The 12,046-nt window shown below is 36.6% G+C and overlaps 1 protein-coding gene across 1 annotated transcript in view; it reads right to left on the reverse strand.

The window, feature by feature from the left end:
• SPATA16 (spermatogenesis associated 16) overlaps positions 1–12,046 on the reverse strand; it is a 231,875-nt gene that overhangs the window by 122,564 nt on the left and 97,265 nt on the right. The window contains exon 3 of the mRNA XM_047098622.1: positions 266–355. Within this exon, the coding sequence (XP_046954578.1) occupies positions 266–355 (90 nt within the window). The remainder of the gene's footprint in view (positions 1–265; positions 356–12,046) is intronic.

Raw genomic sequence — 12,046 nt, forward strand, 5'->3', positions numbered from 1 at the left:
TAGTCTTCCCTGGAAGTTTTCCCATCATCATCAGTGACCTCATGGCTGGAAAGTTTGAATTTTACAAAGAGTTATGAACATAGAATGGCTTTAATTAAAGAAAAAGATAGTCAATAATTGTTGGTTTGACGTTTATAAGACAATAATTCTGGTAAAATCATGCTCCATGAGAGAAATGGAAAGTTCTATTATGCTATTACCAGAAGCTGAGAATAAAATTAATTTAACTTGAAATAAATCTTCACAAAAGTTATAGCAAACATACCGAGCAGCTTCTGAATATCTCTCCAGACATCTAAACACTGTTGCCTGGCGAAGATGATTTCGGAAATAAGCTGGGTTTAAAACAATACTCCTGTAAAAAGATAAAAAGAAATGTAAATGTTATTAGGTTTTAAAGGTCAATTACCAGAAGTGTATAGGAACGAAATAACATGTATTCAATTTTATGTACTATATATTTTAAAAGATACTAATGAATGAAATCCTTTTCCTCCTGTAACTGTCAGTTAAGACAAATAAACAAGTTGAAAACTAATTAAGTTTGCATGATAAAAGCAATTTTATTTATAGCACCTAGTATCTTCTGTAGATATGACAGTGACAAAAAATTTGAATACAACTTATATTACAATAAGACATGTTATTTTATTTTTTTAATGTTAATAAATCAGGTAAAAATCAGAGGTTATTTATGGTAATGTGTATTTATAATGGAGGAGTTAGTTATTGAATTTCAGTTAAAAGAAAGGAACTGGAATTTGGGTGACATGTTTATTTGTACTAAAAAAATAATTAGGTTCTGTGTCTTCCTTCAGCTGGACAATGTACTGGCATAAAAGGAATCATGTACCATTGGTTAAGGACTTGAGTCTTGACCTTGCCACTTTTGGTTAGCCCTTACTCATTTTGGGTTTCCATTTCTTCTTTATTGAAATTACAAGGCTTGGCTTGAGGATAAGATTATCTTATCTTTACTTGCTTATTTTTCCATCATCTGAGTTCTGGAATCTCAGTCCATGCCCAGAAGAAAAGATGATCATTCCCCAGCTATCTTCTCCCCTAGAGATAAACTGGCAGACATTTCACTTCTTTGATTCACTGAGAGCTAAGCACCGTTCAAGGTATTTTATATAATGAGATGAACTAGACAGATGTAGTCCATGGCCCATCGCCAAGTGGGGACAGAGCTATTAATGGAAGTTTGAAATGTAGCTTATAGTAACAGAGTGTGTTGTGTTACTGATGTGGGATACAGAGTGTAATAGAACCAACACAGTATTATTAAGCAAACTTCTTGTGAGCCTGTTTTTTACAAGTTAAATGTGAATCGCTTGGCATTAATTCATTATTGAAGTGGTTTTTAATCTTTTTTGAGAAGTTCACAGAGCTTTTTGAGAATCACATGTAAGCTGTGTACCTCTACCCAGAAAAATGCACACAACATAAGTGCCCAAATTTAGCGAATTCATGTGATCCCTGAAGCCTAGTCATGTCCAGATTAAAAAAACATGCCAACAAAAATAATTCCTTTCCCAGATCCATTGCTTCTAGACAGAATAAAGTAGAAAAGAAACATCTATTTGGCCCATGTAGAATCATAGAATTATATGATGATAAGATGGCTTGATTGAATAATTTAGCTCACTTTAAACACAAGTTAACAGAAACCAGGGAGGTTATGGGACCTTTCTAAATCATACACAATAAATTAGTGGAAGAAAGTTTCAGGTTTATTGTGTTTCCTGTCCCTAGCCACAGTACTTCATATTACACAGATGGCTTTTCGTATGATGATTTCTGAATTAGAGGGGCCTAAGTTAGCGAAGTTTTACTTTACCCTATGATTAACAATTTGTACAAATGAATGCATTAAACCCCAAGAACACAGATCATTTCCTTTGGTGATTTCTGATTGAAGTGTTGGAAATTTAAAAACTATTATATGAATTCATTCCATATCAGTACTGAATACTAATAACTTATGCTAATTCAGAAAAAGAGTACAGTTACAAGGTATGTTTATGCATTTTATCCTTGTAAAAGTAATTTTGTAAAAGTAGATCAGAGGGAATAAGATCAGAGTTCTGTCAAGGGCCTAGTTCTTCTGACTAAACAGAATTTTTTCTTCCACATTATAGCTAATTCTTCCCTCTCTCTTTGTAATCATTCATTCACTTGTGCATTTTTACTAAGTTCCTACAAATGTGATGGGACAAAATCCTTACTGAATGGATGTTTCTAGCTTTTGACATCTCATTGCCCATGATGTAGTGTTCTGGCATTGCTGAGCTATTCTCTAAGAATCTTGCTTTGTCAGACAAATTCTTTTGACAAAAATGCAGACCTGAGAGAAGGATGGAGTGTGGGGGGCAAGAGAAGTAATGAGGGAAAGGTTTAGTAAAAGAGGGAGGAAGGAGAGGAAGAGTCATCAAAAATAGTTTGGGATGTAGGTGGAGAAGAAGATTTTCATGGATAGTGAGGTTTGATGAGGTAAACAACCTAGGAATTGTTTCAGTGTGACTTTAGAAAAATGATAGATTAAAAAAATTGTTTGTAATTACAAGTCCTCTTTCTGATGTTGAAAAAATACAAGTAGAGAACATGAGCTTAGAAATCACTATTGGTAGACTGGAATGGTTTCTTTTAACAATAACATCACCTCACACTGTACCATGTGAATCACAGCTTTACCTGACAGACCCAAAGAAGATCTGGACCCAGTCTACCCTGACTGGTGGAGTTATAATCATAAAAGAATGTTTAGAAATTTGAGATGAGATATTATTTTTGGCAATTTATTATTTTTGGCTCTCATAATTATTGAGGAGGCAGTCTAGGACCAAAATGGACAATCTGACTGGCGTTAAAGTGAAAAAACAAATAAACCAACAAAAAGCCCAACATCCCTGCAATTCTAATCAGAGAGGGAAGAACTCTGTGTTGATGGTCTGATTTTATTACTGAAGAAATGACTCTGATTTAGCTATGTTGATAGGGCTTTTAGTAAACAAACAAACAAACAAACAAGATCATGTTAAATATTAAATTATAGAACTCATTGAATTTTGGTCAGAAGAATGGGGGGAGTGTTAGTAACAGGCCATGATTGCTCAGTCAATTGACTAGCACTATTCTAACAGAATGAGATCATGTAAAAAAATAAATATTACAATAGATAAAGGCATATTTTCTTTATCAATTTGTTGGCTGTGGTATATCTTATGCTTTTTATGATTTGCATTTGTGAGTGCTTTGGAATTAATCTTTTATATTAAAGTTCACATAATTTGATTTGTGTGCATGCATGCATCTGCACTTGTTTTATTAAGTCCTAAGGTCATAATATTGTTGTAAATCCAGAATGTAAGCCTCTTCTGGTGATTATTTGAAGTGTCTCAATTCACTTGTCAAATAATTTATCTTTCTCTCAGTGATTGATATGCCACCTCTATTACATACTAAGTTTACATGCACTAAGTTGGATCCATGGCTGCACTTTGTATCTTACACTTGTTCTATGTGTTCTTTGTATCTTACAATTTGTTCTATGAAGCACAAATTGTTTCAATTATCGTCACTTTAGTGGTGCCTGGGTGGCCCAGGCAGTTAAACACTGGCCTCTTCATCTTGGCTTAGTTCATGACCTCATAGTTTGTGAGTTTGAGCCCTGCATCAGTCTCTGCCCCGCTGCCAATGGTGCAGAGTCCGCTTGGGATTCTGTCTCTCCTTCTCTCTGCCCCTCCCTTGCTTGTGCTTGCTCTCTCTCTCTCTTTCTCTCTCTCTCTCTCTCTAAATAAATAAATAAATAAACTTAAAAAAATTAATACTGTCACTTTAAAATACACCTTAATTTCTGGAAGAGAAGAACTGCCTAATGTCCTTTTTTAAAATTTTTATTTATTTTTATTTTTTTCTTCACAAAATAGATTTTTTATTGTCTTTCACTCAAAAGAAATAAGATCTCTATGAACCATCAATCCATTTACAGAAATCACCAAGTGGTCAGACCATGAAATCAAAGGAGTGGCACCAGAAATCAAGTGAGTACTCTAAATCAAAATCAAATCCTTAGTATGATATCAGAGACCCTAGGAGAGCCCAGACCACCCATCAGGAACAGAATGCAAAGGTCTCCAAGAAGACCCATTTACAAGGATGGAGTAAGCAGGGATCCAAAGGAGAGGATCAATCTCATCTGAGTCACAGTACCAAACTCTCAAAGATAAAATGCACCTGGCAGTTAAGGAGATTTTCTTAATCAGGCTATTGTAATTGTTAGAATGTTTACTAATGAGAATCACCTCAAAGAAAATAAAGAGGGCCTGAGTCATCCAGGGTCTTATGAGAATGATAAGAAAGGATGAAGATGGGGCTTATCTGAGTCACTGAGAAACAGTCTCCACTTTTTAGACTAGGTCTAATCTTGAAATGTGGAGGAGCCGGGCATCCTCTGTGGATTAGCCATTTCTCAGGAAAACAAATGGGTGGGGATTTCTTTACTAACGCTATTTTTTATGAGCACAAAGCTCTGGTGAAGTTCAATATTGTCAAATGTAAGCTTGTGAGATATAACTCCAAGTTGGATCTTGATTTAAGTTGTAATTTCTTGGGAATAGTTTTTTTTTTTTTTTTTTACTTTTAATTTATTTTTTAAATTTACATCCAAATCAGTTAGCATATAGTGCAACAATGATTTCAGGAGTAGATTTCTTTTTTTTTTTTTTTATATATATGAAATTTATTGACATATTGGTTTCCATACAACACCCAGTGCTCATCCCAAAAGGTGCCCTCCTCAATACCCATCACCCACCCGCCCCTCCCTCCCACCCCCCATCAACCCTCAGTTTGTTCTCAGTTTTTAACAGTCTCTTATGCTTTGGCTCTCTCCCACTCTAACCTCTTTTTTTTTTTTTTCCTTCCCCTCCCCCATGGGTTCCTGTTAAGTTTCTCAGGATACACATAAGAGTGAAACCATATGGTATCTGTCTTTCTCTGTATGGCTTATTTCACTTAGCATCACACTCTCCAGTTCCATCCACGTTGCTACAAAAGGCCATATTTCATTTTTTCTCATTGCCACGTAGTATTCCATTGTGTATATATACCACAATTTCTTTATCCATTCATCAGTTGATGGACATTTAGGCTCTTTCCATAATTTGGCTATTGTTGACAGTGCTGCTATGAACATTGGGGTACAAGTGCCCCTATGCCTCAGTACTCCTGTATCCCTTGGGTAAATTCCTAGCAGTGCTATTGCTGGGTCATAGGGTAGGTCTATTTTTAATTTTCTGAGGAACCTCCACACTGCTTTCCAGAGCGGCTGCACCAATTTGCATTCCCACCAACAGTGCAAGAGGGTTCCCACATTTTTCTCCACATCCTCTCCAGCATCTATAGTCTCCTGATTTGTTCATTTTGGCCACTCTGACTGGCGTGAGGTGATACCTGAGTGTGGTTTTGATTTGTATTTCCCTGATAAGGAGCGACGCTGAACATCTTTTCATGTGCCTGTTGGCCATCTGGATGTCTTCTTTTTTTTTTTTTTTTTTTTTCAACGTTTATTTATTTTTGGGACAGAGAGAGACAGAGCATGAACGGGGGAGGGGCAGAGAGAGAGGCAGACACAGAATCGGAAACAGGCTCCAGGCTCCGAGCCATCAGCCCAGAGCCTGACGCGGGGCTCGAACTCCCGGACCGCGAGATCGTGACCTGGCTGAAGTCGGACGCTTAACCGACTGCGCCACCCAGGCGCCCCTGGATGTCTTCTTTAGAGAAGTGTCTATTCATGTTTTCTGCCCATTTCTTCACTGGGTTATTTGTTTTTTGGGTGTGGAGTTTGGTGAGCTCTTTATAGATTTTGGATACTAGCCCTTTGTCCGATATGTCATTTGCAAATATCTTTTCCCATTCCGTTGGTTGCCTTTTAGTTTTGTTGGTTGTTTCCTTTGCTGTGCAGAAGCTTTTTATCTTCATAAGGTCCCAGTAATTCACTTTTGCTTTTAATTCCCTTGTCTTTGGGGATGTGTCGAGTAAGAGATTGCTACGGCTGAGGTCAGAGAGGTCTTTTCCTGCTTTCTCCTCTAAGGTTTTGATGGTTTCCTGTCTCACATTTAGGTCCTTTATCCATTTTGAGTTTATTTTTGTAAATGGTGTGAGAAAGTGGTCTAGTTTCAACCTTCTGCATGTTGCTGTCCAGTTCTCCCAGCACCATTTGTTAAAGAGGCTGTCTTTTTTCCATTGGATGTTCTTTCCTGCTTTGTCAAAGATGAGTTGGCCATACGTTTGTGGGTCTAGTTCTGGGGTTTCTATTCTATTCCATTGGTCTGTGTGTCTGTTTTTGTGCCAATACCATGCTGTCTTGATGATGACAGCTTTGTAGTAGAGGCTAAAGTCTGGGATTGTGATGCCTCCTGCTTTGGTCTTCTTCTTCAAAATTCCTTTGGCTATTCGGGGCCTTTTGTGGTTCCATATGAATTTTAGGATTGCTTGTTCTAGTTTCGAGAAGAATGCTGGTGCAATTTTGATTGGGATTGCATTGAATGTGTAGATAGCTTTGGGTAGTATTGACATTTTGACAATATTTATTTTTCCAATCCATGAGCAGGGAATGTCTTTCCATTTCTTTAAATCTTCTTCAATTACCTTCATAAGCTTTCTATAGTTTTCAGCATACAGATCCTTTACATCTTTGGTTAGATTTATTCCTAGGTATTTTATGCTTCTTGGTGCAATTGTGAATGGGATCAGTTTCTTTATTTGTCTTTCTGTTAGGAGTAGATTTCTTAATGCCCCTTACCCATTTAGCCCATCCTCCCTCCCACAACCCTTCCAGTAACCCTCAGTTTGTTCTCTGTTTTGTCCCTCTCCCTGTTTTTATATTATTTTTGCTTCCCTTCCCTTATGTTCATCTGTTTTACATCTTAAAGTTCTCATATGAGTGAAGTCATATGATTTTTGTCTTTCTCTGACTAATTTCGCTTAGCATAATACCCTCTAGTTCCATCCATGTAGTTGCAAATGGCAAGATTTCATTCTTTTTGATTGCTGAGTAATACTCCATTGTGTGTGTGTGTGTGTGTGTATAGATAGATAGATAGATAGATATAGATATAGAAGATATCTAGAATAGATAAAGAAGATTTGGTATATATATACATATATATGGTACACATATATATACATATACATATACATATACATATATCTATATACATATATATATACATATATATACATGTATATACATATACATATACATATATCTATATACATATATATACATATACATATATATACATGTATATACATATAAAGATATACATATACATATATATATACACATATATATATGTATATATATACCACATCTTTATTCATCGACCATTGGACATTTGGGCTCTTTCCATACTTTGGCTATCATTGATAGTGCTGCTATAAACATGGGGGTGCAACTGTCCCTTCGAAACAGCACACCTGTATCCCTTGGATAAATACCTAGTAGGGCAATTGCTGGGTCGTAGAGTAGATCTATTTTTAATTTTTAGAGGAACCTCCATACTGTTTTCCAGACTGGCTGCACCAGTCTGCATTCCCACCAACAGTGCAAAAGAGATCCTCTTTCTCCGCATCCTCGCCAACATCTGTTGTTGCCTGAGTTGTTCATGTTAGCCATTCTGACAGGTGTGAGGTGGTATCTCATTGTGGTTTTAATTTGTATTTCCCTGATGATGAGGGATGTTTTTCATGTGTCAGTGGCCATCTGGATGTCTTCTTTGGAGAAGTGTCTATTCATGTCTTTTGCCCATTTCTTCACTGGATTATTTGTTTTTTGGGTGTTGAGTTTGGTAAGTTCTTTATACATTTTGGATACTACGCCTTTATCTTATATGTCATTTGCAAATATCTTCTCCCATTCTGTCAGTTGCCTTTTGGTTTTGCTGATTGTCTCCTTTGATGTGCAGAAGGTTTTTGTTTTGATGAGGTCCCAATAGTTGATGTTTGCTTTTGTTTCCCTTGCCTCCGGAGACGTGTTGAGTAAGAAGTTGCTGCGGCTGAGGTCAAAGATGTTTTTGCCTGCTTTCTCCTCGAGGATTTTGATGGCTTCCTGTCTTACATTTAGGTCTTTAATCCATTTTGAGTTTATTTTTGTGTAAGGTGTAAGAAAGTGGTCCAGGTTCATTTTCCTGCATGTCACTGTCCAGTTTTCCCAGCGCCACTTGCTGAAAAGCCTGTCTTTATTCCACTGAATATTCTTTCCTGCTTTGTCAAATATTAGTTGGCCATACGTTTGTGGGTCCATTTCTGGGTTCTCTATTCTGTTCCATTGATCTGAGTGTCTGTTTTTGTGCCAGTACCATACTGTCTTGATGATTACAGCTTTGTAGTATAGCTTAAAGTCCGGGATTGTGATGCCTCCAGCTTTGGTTTTCTTTTTCAAGATTGCTTTGGCTATTCAGGATCTTTTCTGGTTCCATACAAATTTTAGGATTGTTTGTTCTAGCTCTGTGAAGAATGCTGGTGTTATTTTAATAGGTATTGCTTGAATATGTAGATTGCCTTGGATAGTATTGATATTTTAACAATATTTGTTCTTCCTATCCAGGAGCATGGAATATTTTTCCAGTTTTTTTGTGTCTTCTCCAATTTCTTTCATAAGCTTTCTATAGTTTTCAGTGTATGGATTTTTCACCTCTTTGGTTAGATTTATTCCTAGGTATTTTATGGGTTTTGGTGCAATTGTAAATGGGATCGATTCCTTGATTTCTCTTTCTGTTGCTTCATTATTGGTGTATAGGAATGCAACTGATTTTTGTGCATTGATTTTATATCCTGCCACTTTGCTCAATTCATGGATCAGTTCTAGTAGTTTTTTGGCGGGATCTTTTGGGTTTTCCATATAGAGTATCATGTCATCTGTGAAGAATGAAAGTTTGACCTCATCCTGGCCAGTTTGGATGCCTTTTATTCCTTTGTGTTGTCTGATTGCTGAGGCTAAGACTTCCAATACTATGTTGAATAACAGTGGCGAGAGTGGACATCCCTGTCTTGTTCCTGACCTTAGGGGGAAGGTGCTCAGTTTTTCCCCATTGACGATGATATTAGCGTTGGGTCTTTCATGTATGGCTTTTATGATCTCGAGGTATGATCCTTCCATCCCTACCTTCCTGATGGTTTTTATCAAGAAAGGATGGTGTATTTTGTCAAATGCTTTCTCTGCATCTATTGAGAGGGTCATGTGGTTCTTGTCCTTTCTTTTATTGATGTGATGAATCACATTGATGTTTTCTGGATATTGAACCTGTCCTACATCTCAGGTATCATTTCCACTTGGTCGTGGTGAATAATTTTTTTTAATGTATTGTTGGATCCGGTCAGCTAATATCTTATTGAGGATTTTTGCGTCCATGTTCATCAGGGAAATTAGTTTATAGTTCTCCTTTTTAGTGGGGTCTTTGTATGGTTTTGGAATCAAGGTAATGCTGGCTTCATAGAAAGAGTTTGGAAGTTTTCCTTCCATTTCTATTTTTTGGAACAGCTTCAAGAGAATAGGTGTTAACGCTTCCTTAAATGTTTGGTAGAATGCCCCGAGAAAGCCATCTGGTCCTGGACTCTTGTTTTTTGGGAGATTTTTGATTACTAATTCAATTTCCTTACTGGTTACGGGTCTGTTTAAATTTTCTATTTCTTCTGTTTCAGTTTTGTTAGTGTATATGTTTCTAGGATTTTGTCCATTTCTTCCAGATTGCCCATTTTATTGGAGTATAATCTCTTCTCTTTCATTCTTGATTTTATTTATTTGGGTCCTTTCCTTTTTCTTTTTGATCAAACTGGCTAATGGTTTATCAATTTTGTCATTCTTTCAAAGAACCAGCTTCTGGTTTCATTGATGTGTTCTACTGGTTTTTTTTTTGTTTTGTTTTGTTTTTGTTTTGTTTTTGGTTTCACTAGCATTGATTTCTGCTCTAATCTTTATTATTCCCTGTCTTTTGCTGGTTTTGGGATTTATTTGCTGTTCTTTTTCCAGCTCTTTAAGGTGTAAGTTTAGGTTGTGTATCAGAGACCTTTCTTCCTTCTTTAGGAAGGCCTGGATTGCCAGCCCGCCCCAGAAAAAGTTCACGTGCGCATGAAAAAGTTCACTGTGGCAGCAGTGTTTCAGGGATTATGGAAAATCTCAACACGCATCTGGCACCAGGCTTCACCCTAACAACCTTGTTCCAGCACCAGCAACTGTGGCTGTTCTCCAGGGTCTGCTAGCACCTTTGCCTGGTGGCGGGGGGGGGGGGGGGGCTGTCACACAGCCTCTACCATATGTCCTCCCAGAAGGGAACCACCTCTCCCCGTGTGGCCTGAGGACTTCCTGGACTCCACTCTGTCCCTGGGGATTTGCCCTTCCCACCAGAGCACCACCTATTATTGAGCTGCGAGCTGCAGAGTTTCAGACTCTGTGCTCCCCGTTTATAGTCTTAATGGATTTTAAACCTTCTCCTTTCTCCTTTCTCCCCTTTTAGTTCAGTCCCTGCAGCTGTTTCCACTTTTCCACTTTCTCTCCAGCTGCTTTTGGGGGTGGTGGTGCTTTTCCCATATTCTCCCCTGTCTCCATCCTCTCTCCACAAGCAAAAACAGCTCCCTGCTCTCCATGGCTTCTCTCTCCCCCAGTTCACTTATCCGCGCCGCATACCTGCTGAGTTCTGTGGTTCAGGTTGTGCAGATTGTTGTGTTAATCCTCAAATCAGTTGTCTAGGTGTGTTGGATGGTTTAGTGTTGATCTGGCTGTATTTCATAGACATGAGACGCAAAAAACTTCCATGTTGTTCCACCATCTTGGCTCCTCCCTCAAGAAATTTTTCAAATATCCTTTGATTTTATCAACATGATCTTGTGGACTTTGTCTTTTGACTTTTTGCAGGGCTGATTTCTATTAATTACTGATTCAAAAGGACATTGAAATTAATAAACAGAATATTAAAGAATTAAGAAAGTGAATAATAGAACAGAACTATATCCAGGAGAAAAGTGAACAAACATAAAAATAAAGTGATATTATTATTATTATTATTCTGTGATTTTTATAAAATATTATGCTAGTATTGAGTTGCCAGAACCTTAGATTTAGCCATTCAGTCTGTTCTTCCTGTCTTTCAGTTCATTCATTTCTACTTTTATATTTATTAATTCATTTTTGTCCTCTCTAGATTTTATTTTATTATTTCTCTTCTTAATTTCACTTAATATTCAATCTATTTACGTTTTCCTTCTAAATAAAGGAAGAATCTACAGCTATGATTTTTTAAACTGATTTTAGCCTTGACTATATACTTAAGAATGATAGAGTATATTTTATTCTCATAATTTTTTTTCCTTAGTCTCTAATTATAGATTCGTATTCTTCTTTGATTGAAAAATTATTTAGGATAGTGTTGTTCAATTTCCAAAGGGTAGTTTTTCTTATAGCTCTTATTGCTAATTTCTCATTTTATTACAATGCAAACAGGAAATATGTTGTACATTTCTGCTTTTCATATACATTAAGAGTAATACATGATGAAGTTAGCAAACATTTTAATGGCATGTGGAAGAAATAATACATTCTTCATTTGTTACATATTGTTAGAAACTGCTATAAGAGAACTTACAAGGTTTTTAATGATCTAGATAAAACTACTAAATAGGTACCTCTGTTTAATTCATTTTCCTTGGGACATCCTTTTAGACCTATATTTTAATGGTAATGATTACCATTTCAAAATTAAGTTTGTTTTTAAAAGCAATATTGAGTTCATGTTCTTTGTTCTCATCTTTATTCTCTAATTTTTAGAAAATTAACTTACGTTAATATACTTTTATTTAAATCAGTTTTATGAAGCTTAATTTACACACTGTAGTATTCACCTTTTTAAAGTGTATAGTTTGATGCCTTTTGGCGAGTTTATAACCATCACCACTATAAAAATATAGCATATTTCCAACTGCACCAAAAAGTCACAATGGAGGTGTGAGAGTTTCCTATATATTTCCCCAGAGACAGATGTGTTTTGCT

The sequence above is a fragment of the Lynx rufus genome, unplaced genomic scaffold, assembly GCF_022079265.1.
Source record: "Lynx rufus isolate CCGP_SWC_20201006 ecotype Redwood Valley unplaced genomic scaffold, mLynRuf1.p SCAF_5, whole genome shotgun sequence".
Lineage (NCBI taxonomy): Eukaryota > Metazoa > Chordata > Mammalia > Carnivora > Felidae > Lynx > Lynx rufus.